Genomic DNA, 15,427 nt, shown 5'->3' with positions numbered 1-15,427 from the left:
CCTTTAAAATGAACAAGCAACCCTTCCCTGCCAAAAATAACCATGTACAGTAGTTCTTAAAATGATTCCATCACATTGGTTACTAAGCAACAACTGAGTTTCTGCTCCGAGTCGAGAAATGACAGGAGACTGAAGATGATAATAGGCTGATGGCCATGGGATTAAGTTCTTACGATGCAGCCAATGGAATACTCGGCATACACAATGCATTATTGAGACCAGGGTTCAATGGTATTAGGGCCGAGCGGCATGGAGTGAGACATGGCGGTCAGTCTGGTCTGCGCACGGGCTCAGGAAGTCACCGTAATCTCCCAAGTGTTACATCGTCCCTACAACGGCAGCAGACAAATGGGTCAACATGAAATTGCAGAGGGAATCATTTTACTACAACCCTGGAGAGGGTTAATAGAACAGCTGGCTGGTCAGTCAACACTGAGAGAAAGGACATAACCTCAGTTGTTCTTCAGTAAGGAATGACTTAACTCCAATTGCTCTTTTTAATTACAGCATATTTTTCAATTAATACAAATCTTACAATTCTATGGATACAGTATATAAACAAATCTCAATAAAAAGTGCACTTGCAAAAGAGAAACAAAAATAACAAAAGCAGACTTTTTAAAACACAAAATGGGACCATTCTTTCTCAGGATGACGTCACAGTGGCATTTTGATAGCCATCTTCTCTACGCTGGTTCAGTGTAACGACCTGCTCTTAGTGGAGTGCAAACAGTAGCATTGCTTAAGAATTAGGTAAGGCTACATGGGGCCTGAAATTCTAAACGACAGCCAGAAAATGATAGGTGGATGAGGCAAGACTTCATGTGTAAGACATGTAAAAACAACAAGCGCAGTTGACTCTTAGACAGCAGCCTGGCCCTGTAACCTGAATATTTCCCACTAGTGACAGCGAAACCAGTCTAGCTTCCGGTCTTTACACGTGAACAGAGCAGCAGAGAAATGAAGAGGGCCAAGATGGGGGTACAATTCTCAGAGATAACATTTACATTTAAGTCATTTAGCAGACGCTCTTATCCAGAGCGACTTACAAATTGGTGCATTCACCTTATGATATCCAGTGGAACAACCACTTTACAATAGTGCATCTAAATCTTTTAAGGGGGGGGGGGGGGGGGGGGTAGAAGGATTACTTTATCCTATCCCAGGTATTCCTCTCCAGGGGCGCGATAGAGCCAGAGAACGAGACAAGAGCGTAGCCTTTTACATGGCAAAGGCAAGCAGTAGATATGCAGCTGATAATGGGGAATAACAAGTGGTCATTGGGGTCCTTTGGAAAACCATAAGACTGAACTGAAACCTTACTCACCCTTGTGCTTTGGACACGACCCGCAGGCCTTTCTGATTGCCTCATGGAGTGAATTGATTTCCCTTTGAGAGGTGCTAGTAATGACAGTTTAGAAACATGTGGACTGGGGGGAGTTTGAGGGGACAGTATACATCCACAATGTCAAGAAACGTTCCTCTAAGGCCAGTACTCCACTTGATAAATTGCATGAACTGAAAACAAACCTTGGACAACTTGTCCATTAGATTAGAATCAATACCATTTATACCCAAGGTCGAGTTACATGTGGTAACATTTAGACCGGTGGAATCAGTTACAAGTGTACATCTGAAGCCAGGAGAACAATCAAGGGGAATGGTCGGACAATAACTGAGGAAGCATTCACAACTGACCCAATATCTGCTCATGCTTGGGTGTTGTGGGTAAATGGCTCTTTTTGGGGTTGCAGAGCAGTCAAGTTCGGGTTGGGGAGACTTAGGTTTGCAAGCAGGCTTGATAAGAAGTACAGTGCAAACAAAGGTTCAAAATCAACTCATAAAAACATAAGAACGGGGAGTGCTCCCGTTGTGATGGGTAAAACATAAGAACTTCAATCATCAAGCAACCTGATAGTGCAGTCTAACAGGCTGCGTATGAATGAGGAAGTTTGCATTTCATCCTTCATGGACTTTGTTACAGGTGGTGTGTGTGTGTGTGTGTGTGTGTGTGTGTGCAAGCATGTGTTGATAAAAACCACAATGGGAGGGTAAAAACAGGAAATCCCCTACACATAACCCCTGACCCTGACAGTCATCCCAGGTATGGACTCTTCTTCTTATGATCCCAGCACAGTTCACACCACAGGGTTTCCCAGCCTAGGACCCAGGAGCCTGGGTAACCTCCCTTGGCAGGAAGTATAGTCTCTTACCAATGGTCATGAGTTGCAGGTCATCTCCATGGCGACTGGTCAAGGTATGCAGTACGTGTGTAAGTGGTTTCAGAAGGGATAAGGGGAAGAGTCCTGCACATCCCAAAACGCCTAGAGCTGAGAGGGAGAGAAATGTTAATACATTCTGATCAATTATTCTCGAAAGACACATTTAATCGAAGCATGGCAGTCTACTGACCTTTAGGGCACGTCCTGTGCGTGTAGGAGTGGGGCTGAAGAGTGAGGGTGGTGTCCGGCCCCTAGCAGTTACACTGCTGCTTGGTCTGTGCGGTGGAACCTCTGGGCTGTCTCAGCTGCCTCAGAGAAGAATCTCCATACTGGATACCTGAACCCATCCGTTCTGGGTCCAACTCACCTGACAGAGGCAAGGCGCATTAGATTTTTTTTTCAACCTTTATTTAACTTGGCAAGTCAGTTAAGAACAAATTCTTATTTACAACGACGCCCTATAGGACTCCCAATCACGGCCGGATGTGATACAGCCTGGATGTGAACACACATACAGTGACTACGGAAAGTATTCAGACCCATTGACTTTTTCCACATTTTGTTTATGTTACCGCCTTATTCTAAAATGGATTATATAAGCGAAAACAGGTTGACATTTTTGCACATAAATTTAAAAATAAAAAATAAACTTTATTTACATAATAATTCAGACCCTTTGCTATGAGACTCGAAATTGAGCTAAGGTGCATCCTGTTTCCATTGATCATCCTTGAGATGTTTCTACAACTTGGAGTCCACATGTGGTAAATTCAATTGATTGGACATGATTTGGAAAGGCACACACACCTGCCTAAACCAAGCCATGAGGTCGAAGGAATTGTCCGTAGAGCTCCAAGACAGGATTGTGTTGAAACATAGATCTGGGGAAGGCTACCAAAACATTGAAGTTCCCCAAGAACATAGTGGCCTCCATCATTCTTAAATGAAAGAAGTTTGGAACCACCAAGACTAGAGCTGGCCGCCCGACGAAAGTTGGCAATCGGGGGGAGAAGGACCTTGGTCAGGGAGGTGACCAAGAACCTGATGGTCACTCTGACATGGCTCCAGAGTTCCTCTGTGGAGACGGGAGAACCTTCCAGAAGGACAACCATCTCTGCAGGACTCCACCTATCAGGCATTAGGTATTCCTCTTATCTAGGTGGGCGAGGGCAGTGTGGAGAGCAATTGAGGATGTATCATCTATGGATCTGTTGGGGCGGTATGCAAATTGGAGAGGGTCTAGGCCAGGGTGTCTGGGATGGTGGTGTTGATGTATGCCATAACCAGCCCCTCAAAGAACTTCATGATTACTGAAGTGAGTGCTACTAGGTGGGAGTCATTGTGGCATGAAGCCTTAGAGTTCTTAACAACAGGGATGATGGTGGTCATCTTAAAACATGTGGGGATTACAGACTGGGACTCATCTTCATGCTAAAATACCTCAAGTTTCAGCACGATAATGCTGAGGCCCCATGTTGCATGCATCTGTACACAATTCCTGGAAGCTGAAAATGTCCCAGTTCTTCCATGGCCTGCATACTCAGCAGATATGTCACCCATTGAGCATGTTTGGGATGCTCTGGATCAACAGCGTGTTCCAGTTCCTGCCAATATCCAGCAACTTCGCACATCCATTGAAGAGGATTGGGACAACATTCCACAGGCCAGAATCAACAGCCTGATCAACTCTGAGAAGGAGGCAAATGGTGGTCACACCAGATACTGACTGCTTTTCTGATCCACACCCCTACTTTTTATTTAATTTTTTAAGGCATCTGTGACCAACAGGTGCATATCTGTATTCCCAGTCAAGTGACATCCATAGATTAAGGCCTAATGAATTTATTTCAATTGACTGATGTTCCTTATATGAACTGTAGCTCAGTAGCAAAAATGAAACTGTTGCATTTATATTTTTCTTCAGCGTACATGAAACCAAGAAAGACAAAGGCACACAGAGCACACACATATAGCTAGGTGTAAACAACATGTGACATCCCAAAACCACACACATTGAACTTGTTTGATAGTAAGATTGAAAAGCAAACGGATACACCTTCTTAGCACACACAAACCTCATAAGTAAACTGTTTGTTTACCTGACTCTATCTTGTTGAGGATGTTCCGGGCAGTTTTGAGGAAGGCCTCCTCCACATTCTCCCCTGTCAGAGCGCTGGTCTCCAGGAACATCAGCTCTGTAACAGTCAACACAGTCAGTCAACTCGATACTCTAATCCCTATGAAACTAATACAGGTTTAAAAACTAGGGGAAATTACAACTATCTGAGATTAGAGAGTTGACTAAAAAGGGGAGAAAGGAAAAAAGGGGAGCGATGGAGTGCGGAAAGGGTGAGAGACCGTTGTGAAATGAGAGCCAGGGAAACGGCCTGAGGAGAGGAGGGCGAGAGATGGACAGACAAGACAGTTACCGTTCTCCTGTGCGAAGCGGGACGCCTCGAGGAAGGTGACCTCTCGGTCCGCGTCCAGGTCCTTCTTATTCCCGCACAGGATGATGACGATGTTGGGGCTGGCCAGCGTCCGTGCGTCTGTCAGCCAGTTGGTCAGGGCGTTGTACGTCTCCCGGCTAGAGGAAAGACACAGGAGGGGAGAACTGATTCAAATCACGTCTCCTTAGGAAAGGCATGTTCAATAGGGAATGGGACGTTACTTTTGAAAAAGCAGAGTTGTGAACTGCGTGCTCATGACAGCATCAGATGTCAAATACAAGAAGTACTTGGATGAGGGGGGGGAGATGATAGGTTGAGAATATTAGCAGTTTTTCAACCTCTCTCGGTGGGCTAATGTTCTTTTTGCTCCAAATGAGAAGGGAAATATGAAACGTCATCCCTCCCTTTCCACTCCTCAAGGACAGATGGAGTCCGATACCACGTCACACATTCCATTTTTGTTGTTGTTGCGAAGTCCCCGATCACCATGGTGACAGCATGCTGGTGTCCATGGCGACGTGAGAACAATGAGCAGAAGGGTGTAGACTAATGTCCCACAGCAAGGCGGCTTAACCATGACGTCAGCATAGAGGTAAGGGATGACGACCCCTCTTCTGCCTCGGTGTAGCCCTCTCACGCCACACGCTTCCATCTCTCCCTCTCCTCATATTCTCCTCCCTCCCTGCTCTCTTCTCTCTCGCTCGGTTGACACTCTGGCTAATGGAGTTTTGCTTTCCGGGCTGCCTGCCGCCTGTCTGGAGACGCCACTTTATTACAGGCCCTGTCATTCTGCATCACGCACTTTATTAAAGCTCACCTGACAGTACACCATTCACTCTATCTTGATTATGAGACAGGCAGTGCCATGGCAACTCTGGGCTTATTAAATAAAAACTCTTGGCTTGGTGCTGCCATACAAATGTCTCCATCTCTGACTCAGAGTGTCTTGTGCTCCTGACAGACTCTCCATAGGCCTGTTGAAATTCAACATCTCTAGTCGGTCTCTCCGTGCTCTATGCTAACTCCCATGCCTGTGTGTGTGTGTGTACAAGTGGCCTGTAAAACCAGTGTGCTTTCGTCATGGGACGATCATTGGTTCACCTACCTTGTGATGTCATAGACGAGCAGAGCCCCTGCCGCTCCACGGTAGTAGCTACGAGTCACAGACCTGGGGGAGGGCAGACAGAAGACACTGTTAACCAATCACAGAACCAGAATACAATCTGTCAACCAATGAGAGCACGGGTCAGCGGTAACGGCACTCAGGGTAACCAATGGGAGATCTTTACCTGAAGCGCTCCTGTCCGGCTGTGTCCCAGATCTGTAGTTTAACCGTCTTACCCCCGACGTTGACCACCCTGGACCCAAACTCGACCCCGATGGTGTGGTTGGAGTCCTGCTTGACTGCACAGGCAGAGACAAAAAAAAAAAAGAGAGAAAAATTCGGGAAAGAAGCCACAATCATCACCGCACTGTTTGTTTATGTCTCATCTTTTATTAAAATGTCTGTTTTTACAGATGGCTGGTTTGTGAAAGACAACCTTGACTAAAGAGTAGGTGTGACTGCCTAGTTATTAGGCCTAAGTTGCCAAGACTTCACAGAAACATTTCCTGGTTAATTCCCAGAGCTGATCTATATTGTGCTGATGCGTGGTGCTTGTTTAAAAGACCAGAACAGTTAGCTTCAGAAGCCTCTTCAGAAGTCTCATCAGCATACCAGAGGGTTAAGGAGGCCTCTCCCAGGTCCAGAGATTAACACAGTCAAAGCCCTTCTCTCACGCTACTGACAGGACTGGGAGTTAGAGGTCTTTATCTCATTTACACATCATTGTGCGTGGACATCCTCTACATGAGCGCGTGTGTGTGTTAGTGTGCAGAGATGCGTATAACGTTTCTATATTATTGTACATAAACGATGCATGTGGATGTTGTTTATTTGCAGGACAAGGGGCAACCAGCATCGGCACTACTTACACTTTGTCTCAATGAACTGGTGCAGGAGGCAAGATTTCCCTGCCCCAGCACTACCAATGACCAGGAACTTAAACAGGAAGTCTGAAATGAGAGAGAGCGGGGACAGAAATCAATACAACGCCAGCGGCTCAAACTGTTGAACTTGAGACCAATCCTTAAGTCGCCCTGTGATCGTGAGCTGCTCACTGTCACCGAGTTGCCAACGGTCCCAAATTAGCTGGCTAATCGCTACCTGCGTGTGAGTGTGATGGCGTGTTAACATTGATGCTAATTTGCAAAGCGACTTGTTAAAAAGGATGGAGGTAAAAGAGACTTCTAAAATGAACAATGAGAGGTCGTGTTGTCAACCACTGAGAGATGTAATCCCATAGGTCATCACTCCTCGCTATGAGAGAGATTGAGTTGTATCATCCGGTCGGTCTCCTCAGGCTTTGGAATTAATGTGGATTTCCCCCAATAAAAAGCCAAGCTTATCTGTATGGTGTGGCTTGTCTCGGAGTGGACGCTGAGTGACAGCGATAGCATCCAGGAGCCCTGCCCAAACAGTCTCCCAGCCTCTGACCTCATACCACCCTCACCAATATGACCAAAGGGCTCGATGACTCAATGTTGCAGCGCAACCCCTGACTAGACAGACAGGCTCCTAGCCAGGTGAGCTCCATGCAACTAGCCTGAGTGTTCCACTGACATTCAGATGTAGTTTCCCCTATATTCAAATTATGGCAACCACAAACATTTTTTTTTTTAAATAATACTTTTAAAAACACTCTCCCTGTGACTGTCTATACAGTTGAAGTCGGAAGTTTACATACAGAGTTTAAATGTATTTGGCTAACGTGTTTTTCATAATTCCTGACATTTAATCCTACTAAAAATTCCCTGTCTTAGGTCAGTTAGGATCCCCACTTTATTTTAAGAATGTGAAATGTCAGAACAATATTAGAGAGAATGAATTATTTCAGATTGTATTTATTTGGATCAAACGTTTCTGGTAGCCTTCCACAAGCAATTGGGTGAATTTTGGCCCATTCCTCCTGACAGAGCTGGTGTAACTGAGTCAAGTTTGTAGGCCTCCTTGCTCGCACACGCTTTTTCAGTTCTGCCCACAAATTTTCTATAGGATTGAGGTCAGGGCATTGTGATGGCCACTCCAATACCTTGACTTTGTTGTCCTTAAGCCATTTTGCCACAACTTTGGAAGTATGCTTGGGGTCATTGTCCATTTGGAAGACTCATTTAACTTCCTGACTGATGTCTTGAGATGTTGCTTCAATATATCCACATCATTTTCCTCCTCATGATGCCATCTATTTTGTGAAGTGCACCAGTCCCTCCTGCAGCAAAGCAAAAATGATGCTGCCACCACCATGCTTCACGTTTGGGATGGTGTTCGTCGGCTTGCAAGCCTCCCCCTTTTTCCTCCAAACATAACGATGGTCATTATGACCAAACAGTTCTTTTTTTGTTTCATCAGACCACAAGACATTTCTCCAAAAAGTATGATCTTTGTCCCCATGTGCAGTTGCAAACCGTAGACTGGCTTATTTAATGGCGGTTTTGAAGCAGTGGCTTCTTCCTTGCTGAGCGGCCTTTCAGGTTATGTCTATATAGGACTCATTTTACTGTGGCTATAGATACTTTTGTATCGGTTTCCTCCAGCATTTTCACAAGGTCCTTTGCTGTTGTTCTGGGATTGATTTGCACTTCTCGCACCAAAGTACGTTCATCTCTAGGAGACAGAATGAGTCTTCTTCCTGAGCGGTATGATGGCTGCGTGGTCCCATGGTGTTTATACATGCGTACTATTGTTTGTACAGATGAGTGTGGTACCTTCAGGCGTTTGGAAATTGCTCCCAAGGATGAACCAGACTTGTGGAGGTCATCAATTTTTTTTCAGAAGTCTTGGCTGATTTATTTTGATTTTCCTATGATGTCAAGCAAAGAGGCACTGAGTTTGAAGGTAGGCCTTGAAATACATCCACAGCTACACCTCCAATTGACTCAAATTATGTCAATTAGCCTATCAGAAGCTTCTATAGCCATGACATCATTTTCTGGAATTTTCCAAGCTGTTTAAAAGGCACAGTCAACTTAGTGTATGTAAACTTCTGACCCACTGGAATTGGGATACAGTGAATTATAAGTGAAATAATCTGTCTGTAAACAATTGTTGGAACAATTACTTTTGTCATGCACAAGGTAGATGTCCTGACTGACATGCCAAAACTATAGTTTGTTAACAAGAAATGTGTCGAGTGGTTTAAAAACCGAGTTTTAATGACTCCAACCTAAGTGTATGTAAACTTCCGACTTCAACCGTATATTTGTTTTATAAGATCATCTTTGAGAACTAACAAACAACTAAATAAAAACGAGACAACCTAAAATCTAAAATTCCTAAAAATGTCATGGCATGGGGGCCCCCATTGATTTTGTTATCGTGTTTGAGTCACTCAGATAGCATTACAACACAGCATAAACCATGGCAGAAATGTGTAGAACTGTAGAAAATGTGCTTTAAAAACAGCAAGTCAGGCAGTCTATTCACAAACAGTCTATGTATAGCCGACCGGCCGAGTACATCTGCACAACACAGATGGGTTACACTGGGCAGCTGCACAGATCTAGTGGTGTGTTGGACCGGGTCTGGTACTTGACCCATCCTACGCACATGACCGTCTGGCTGAGGCCCTGACGTGTGGGACAGAGAGCGGTCCAAAGACGGCCTTTGTGCCGTGACCACAGATAGGCCAGGGGCCATTTGCATGCGTAGGCCAGGGTTCCACCAAGCCATACAGGGAACAATGGGGAATTGAAGAGGGAGAGGCTGGCTGTGTGTGGAAAGGGGCAGCAGTACTATAGAGTGAAGGATGCACAAGTCTCTCTCTCTCTCTCCCCCTCTCTCACACACACACACGTGAGTCAAGCTGCAGGAGAAACACACAGTCCCCTCACTGAGTTTCAAGGCTAGTGGTTGCATTTACTAGGAGACTACAGTAACAGTCAAAAGTTTAGACACACCTACTCATTCCAGGGTTTTTATTTTAATGTTGTAGAATAATAGTGAAGACATCAAAACTATGAAATAACACATATGGAATCATGCAGTAACCAACAACAAAAAAAGAAGTGTTAAACAAATCAAAATATATTTTATATTTGATATTCTTCAAAGTAGCTCCCTTTGCCTTGATAACAGCTGTGCACACTCTTGGCATTCTCTCAACCAGCTTCATGATGTAGTCACCTGGAATGCATGTCTTTCCGTCTTAATGCATTTGAGCTAATCAGTTGTGTTGTGACAAGGTAGGGGTGGTATACAGAAGATAGCCATATTTGGTAAAAGACCAAGTCCATATTATGGCAAGAACAGCTCAAATAAGCAAAGAGAAAAGACAGTACATCATTACCTTTAAGACGTGAAGGTCAGTCAATGCAGAACATTTCAAGAACTTTGGAATGTTTCTTGAAGTGCAGTCGCAAAAGCCATCAAGCGCTATGATGAGGACCGCCACAGGAAAGGAAGACCCAGAGTTACCTCTGCTGCAGAGGATATGTTCATTAGAATATCTGCACCTCAGATTGCTGCAAAGAAACCACTACTAAAGGACACCAATAAGAAGAAGAGACTTGCTTGGGCCAAGAAACACGAGCAATGGACATTTGACCGGTGGAAATCGGTCCTTTGGTCTGATGAGTCCAAATTTGAGATTTTTGGTTCCAACCGCTGTGTCTTTGTGTGAGACAGAGTAGGGGAACGGATTATCTCCGCATGTGTGGTTCCCACCGGGGAGGAGGTGTGATGGTGGTTTGCTGGTGACACTGTCGGTGATTTTGTAAGAATTTAAGGCATGGCTACCACAGCATTTTGCAGCATTACGCCATCCCATGTGGTTTTTGCTCAGTGGGACTAGCATTTGTTTTTCAACAGGACAATGACCCAACACACCTCCAGGCTGTGTAAGGGCTATTTGATCAAAGAGAGTGATGGAGTGCTGCATCAGATGACCTGGCCTCCACAAAATCACCCAACCTCAACCCAATTGAGATGGTTTGGACCGCAGAGTGAAGGAAAAGCTGCCAACAAGTGCTCAGCATATGTGGGAACTCCTTCAAGACTATTGGAAAAGCATTCCAGGTGAAGCTGGTTGAGAGAATGCCAAGAGTGTGCAAAGCTGTCATCAAGGCAAGGGGTGGCTATTTGAAGAATCTCAAATATAAAATATATTTTGATTTAACACTTTTTTGGTTACTACATGATTCCATGTGTTATTTCATAGTTTTGATGTCTTCACTATTATTCTACAATGTAAAAAAAATAGTAAAAATTAAGAAAAACCCTTGAATGAGTAGGTGTGTCCAAACTTTTGACTGGTACTGTATTTCAATTACATTTCCAACTCTGTCAGTGCCCGACTCTTCACCTCAACTTTCTGACTGACTTGCAGATTGCATGCTGTTGACCGCTCTGCTGCTAGTAGGCTAATCAGCTAGGCTACAAAGCAGGCCAGTCAAATAGTCAATATTGTAACTCGAGTAAATGACTCGACTCCCACTGATGAAAGGAAAGAGCTGGGGCTGAGATCGCTCCTTTGTTCTTCTGTGACATTTAAACACATTAAGTTCTCCTGCAGCCAGCCATTCTCCAACCCATAAATCAACCACGGCCTATTTCTGCTAGCGCGTGTGGTTTACTCAAGCAACATAACCGTGAGGACACATTCATGGCAAGGTAGGTACCCACTACAAGCCTTATCACACCTTGTTTTCTGTCTCTCAACAGAAACACTTATCAAAGACAACCTGTGTGTGAATGTGACCGATGGAAAAGCCTGTCTAGGCCTTACCCCGGAAGGGAATAGTTGAGTCATATTGTATTTACACCATAATAAACACAAGTATTTTGTTGGGTATAAGCTATAGTAAACAGCAGGCGGGATTTGGTAGGAATAACAGCCTGACCAGTGACCACACACACACATCCACCTGTTCTTTACCTGCTCTGAATCAGACCCCTGTGTTACCTCTTGAGCTAAGCCATATAATATCTTACTGTGCTGGGCTTGTAGTGTACACACCAAGTCAGCCAGTCCCCTAACCAAGAGACTGTGTGATGCGTTTTGTGTTTAGGTAAAGAATAAAGTACAGTAGGCACAATACTTCACTGAGAGCCAACGTGAATTAGCGGACGCCGCTTCTGCTACAGTCTGCTTTGTGTAGTCACGTGTCTCCCCTGTGACTCTGTTGTCCTGCCCTCCTTTCCTTTATCCCTTCTAGTACTTAGAAGGGGGGAAAAAAGCCCATGAGTAAAATCAATTACAGCTGTGCTCTATATACCATTAGTGTAGAGCACTTCACCTCTAATGTTGACCTGCTGGTGTAGCATTTCAGAGAGAGAGCAAAAGAGAGACTATATAATTATCGAGTGAGGGAGACAGATGGAGAGACACTCCTGCTGCAACAGGAGAAGGGTGAGTATCCAAGGTGTGCTGTTACACAAACAAAAAACAATCCATTCGCCACAGCATAAGAAAATGAATAGGTCTGGCTACAGTAGAACACTTGGCTACCATTAGACAGCATGTCCAAAGCATGTTTACAAGGTTCAAATGTATACTTCAGCGTAAAGATTCCAAGACAGTGGTGAAAGGAAGATAAAACGTAATTTTTTTCCATTGGTGAGAATAACAAGCGCGGTTTAAGGCACTGCATCGCAGTGTCAGAGGCATCACTACAGATCCGGGTTCGATCCCGGGCTGCGTTGCGACCGGAGACCCACGAAGAGACGCACAATTGGCCCAGCGCCGTCCGGGTTAGGGGAGGGTTTGGCCGGCTGGGATGTCCCATTGCACTCTAGCGATTTCTTGTGGCGGCCGGGTGGATGCACGCTGATTTTGGTCGCCAGCTGTACGGTGTTTCCTCCTACACATTGGTGCGGCTGGCGTCCGGGTTAAGCGAGCAGGGTGTTATGAAGCAGTGCGGCTTAGCGGGGGTCGTGTTTCAGAGGACGCATAGCTCTCGACCTTCGCCTCTCCGGAGTCCGTACGGGAGTTGCAGCGATGGGTCACGACTAACTACCAATTGGATATCACAAACAAAACAAAGGGGGGTAGAAAGTTCCAAAAATTATAAAATATAATTTAAAAAAATAAAAGTAGAAAAACAAGATTGTTTGTTAGTAACACCAACGTAAATGTCTTTGATTGGCCCCCATGGAATTGGCCATGTAATGGACCAACAAACCCCTAGCTTGTTTTGATTTTAAAATATGTAGGTTACATTGTCGTTTAAAACGTGACATGAGAAGAGTTAACATTCAGGATATTAGATTAATGTGGAATAGAATTAATAGAATCCCCATTCTAGCTGACAAGTCAAGCAAGCGTACCTGCATGCACAAAAAAACAAGATGTTTGTTTTGGGATTTCTACAGTTCTTAACAGTCAGGCTTTTAAACCTCTTAAAAATGAGTATGTTTACATGCACATTAATCATTTGATATTAAACTGATTATGGCAGTAGGCAGATGATGCAATAGTCATGTAAACACCTTACTCTACTTATCTTAAAATCGGTGTACGGTCCAAATCGAAGTAAGCATACAACGACTAAAACACCTGGTTTTCTAAGCAATCTTTCAAATTATTAGGACACATTAACACCTTAAATCAGCGTTCCAGCGGTGTATTTGATCTGAGCAAGTGCAAGCACCAGCCAAACGAGCCTTCCTCTTTAGCGAGGGTGAAGTGTGTTCAGAACAATTTAGCAGTAGTTTAAAAGTAGCCTTAGAAGTAGTTTCCACATACAAACTGTTCATGTTCGAACCGAGAATCAAATATGCTTCCCCCCCAAAAAATAGCCGATTTCAGATGTATTCATGTAAAACAGGATTATTATGGAAATCGTTCTGCTTGCAAAGCATGTAATAGTTTTAATCGAACTAGCTATTATATTAATCTGACTAGCCACAATAATCGCATTATTGTGTGCATGTAACTCAAAGACATCTTTGTTAAAGTTCAGAGGAAGTCACATGCAAACAGTATACAAGTCTTGTTTGAAATGTTTATATGATTTCCAGATATGATCTCATATAGCAAGGTAGTTATGAAGGTGACGAGGATGCTGTTATCTGCACCTCGGGGCAGTGGTGTCATTGCAAATGCATCAGATCAAGGCTCTCCAACCCTGTTCCTGGAGAGCTACCCTCCAGTAGCTTTTCGCTTCAAAACTAACCGGATTAAGTTGATCAACCAGCTAATTATTAGAACCAAGTGCGCTAGATTAGAGTTGAAGTGAAAACCTACAGGATGGTGGCTCTCCAGGAACAGGGTTGGAGAGCCCGGTAGTTCGCAAAAATGAATCAATTGAGAAGTTAGCAAACCCCACCACTTCCAACTTTGAAATCCCAAGGACACATGACTAACTAGCTAAATCAAAAGGTCTGTTAAATTAAGCCAAAGGACTGCAAATACAGCTTCTAGCTATGACTAAATTTACTGCCGTAAACTAGCCACCCAAATTAGCTATACCAATTTTTTGTTGGTAATATTTCAATATAAAAGTGACTTATTGACTAACTTTGGGACAACTCCCTCTGGGAGTGAAACCAATACAAAATACTCGATGTTGTGTACCAAAACTACTTCTTGACAATTTTAGGAAGCACACCCCGCTACTCTCTACCCACTCCTTCTGGCTACGAGACAGTGGTGACACGACACAGTGTTGATTTCAAGATACGTAGTGGAAATTACGGTTCTGAATGCATTTGCAAACAAGCATCCTGATCCCAGCAGGTACAAGTAGAAGTTACACACGTAGCTAGCTCCAAGACGGAAGAGAAAGCGAGACACTTCACTCACTGTCTTTTTCTGGTTTAATGAACTAAGTAGACCAGCTCCAGCTGCTATTCTATGGGATACCCACCCCGTTAAGTAGACCGGAACTGATCCTTTTTGTTCAACGGTAAGCGGCCTGAGTCAACTATCTTCATTTCTCCACCATCTTCGGCTAGCTAACAGGCTAACTAAACGTACCGTATGTTTCAGACATGTCGGCCCCCGCTTTAAAAACGATGGACTTCTGATGGCTTTTCTTCGTTGATTTCTTCGTACCGTATGTAAATGATGTTGCGTTGTTTTCTAATGTAGCAATTACTCCTCTTTTTAGATTTTTGACTTCACCACACCGCTTCCTTTCCTCCCTCCAACAACACAACGTATTCTTCGATGAGGTTTAAAAGCGGTTGGCATCCCAACAAATGTGCATTACCGCCACCTACTAGACTGGAGTATAACATTGCTTGAAAAAATATATAAAATATGAACTGCCATCTAACACTACACTCACTATTTTTTTAAATATACAAAATAAATAAATCAACACCATACTCCAATATTTAGTCCTACTTCAGGCCAACAGCCACTTAACACACCATGTAACTCTTCTGACGTCAAGTCTCACACACCCAAATACATCTCTGCAGCTGCCGCCATAACCTCAATTTTCTGCAACTTACGTTCCATCCCTGCAGTACAGTTGATAACCATTGTTATAAATGCTAAAAATCTTACTGAAACATATATCAGTTGTTGGTTTATCACTCTGTACTGGTACAGATCTATTACTCACACCACTTCTCTTAGGATACCTCCCCCTTGGCCCATCTTCCTCTGCATTCTTCACTTTATTTTGGTGAGTAACGAAGGTATATTGAATCCAGTCACTTAACAAATTGGTCAAGAATTTAATCTAAGGACAGCTATTATTATTAGTGATTCA

The 15,427-nt window shown here is 43.9% G+C and overlaps 1 protein-coding gene across 1 annotated transcript; it reads right to left on the bottom strand.

Moving 5' to 3' along the window:
* Nucleotides 1–1,124: 1,124 nt before the first annotated feature.
* On the bottom strand, nt 1,125–14,915 carry rab4b (RAB4B, member RAS oncogene family). Its single transcript, XM_029714549.1, has 8 exons — nt 14,683–14,915; nt 6,644–6,724; nt 5,959–6,073; nt 5,775–5,837; nt 4,652–4,806; nt 4,322–4,417; nt 2,413–2,589; nt 1,125–2,330 (listed from the first exon to the last, which is right to left on the bottom strand). Exons 1-7 carry the CDS (start codon nt 14,696–14,698, stop codon nt 2,474–2,476), a joined length of 642 nt encoding a protein of 213 aa, XP_029570409.1. The 5' UTR covers nt 14,699–14,915; the 3' UTR covers nt 1,125–2,330; nt 2,413–2,473.
* Between the last annotated feature and the right edge of the window lie 512 nt (nt 14,916–15,427).

This window comes from Salmo trutta, chromosome 26 (assembly GCF_901001165.1).
Source record: "Salmo trutta chromosome 26, fSalTru1.1, whole genome shotgun sequence".
Lineage (NCBI taxonomy): Eukaryota > Metazoa > Chordata > Actinopteri > Salmoniformes > Salmonidae > Salmo > Salmo trutta.
Note: the sequence above shows the minus strand (reverse complement) of the source record. Positions and strands in the feature narration are given on the sequence as shown.

What these genes read in the sequence shown, in the direction of transcription:
- rab4b (XM_029714549.1), bottom strand. An exon ending in CCAGTTCATTGAGACAAAGT is followed by an intron (nt 6,074 to 6,643) that starts GTAAGTAGTGCC and finishes CTGCCTGTGCAG; the next exon opens with TCAAGCAGGACTCCAACCAC. An exon ending in CTCGTCTATGACATCACAAG is followed by an intron (nt 4,807 to 5,774) that starts GTAGGTGAACCA and finishes TCTTTCCTCTAG; the next exon opens with CCGGGAGACGTACAACGCCC.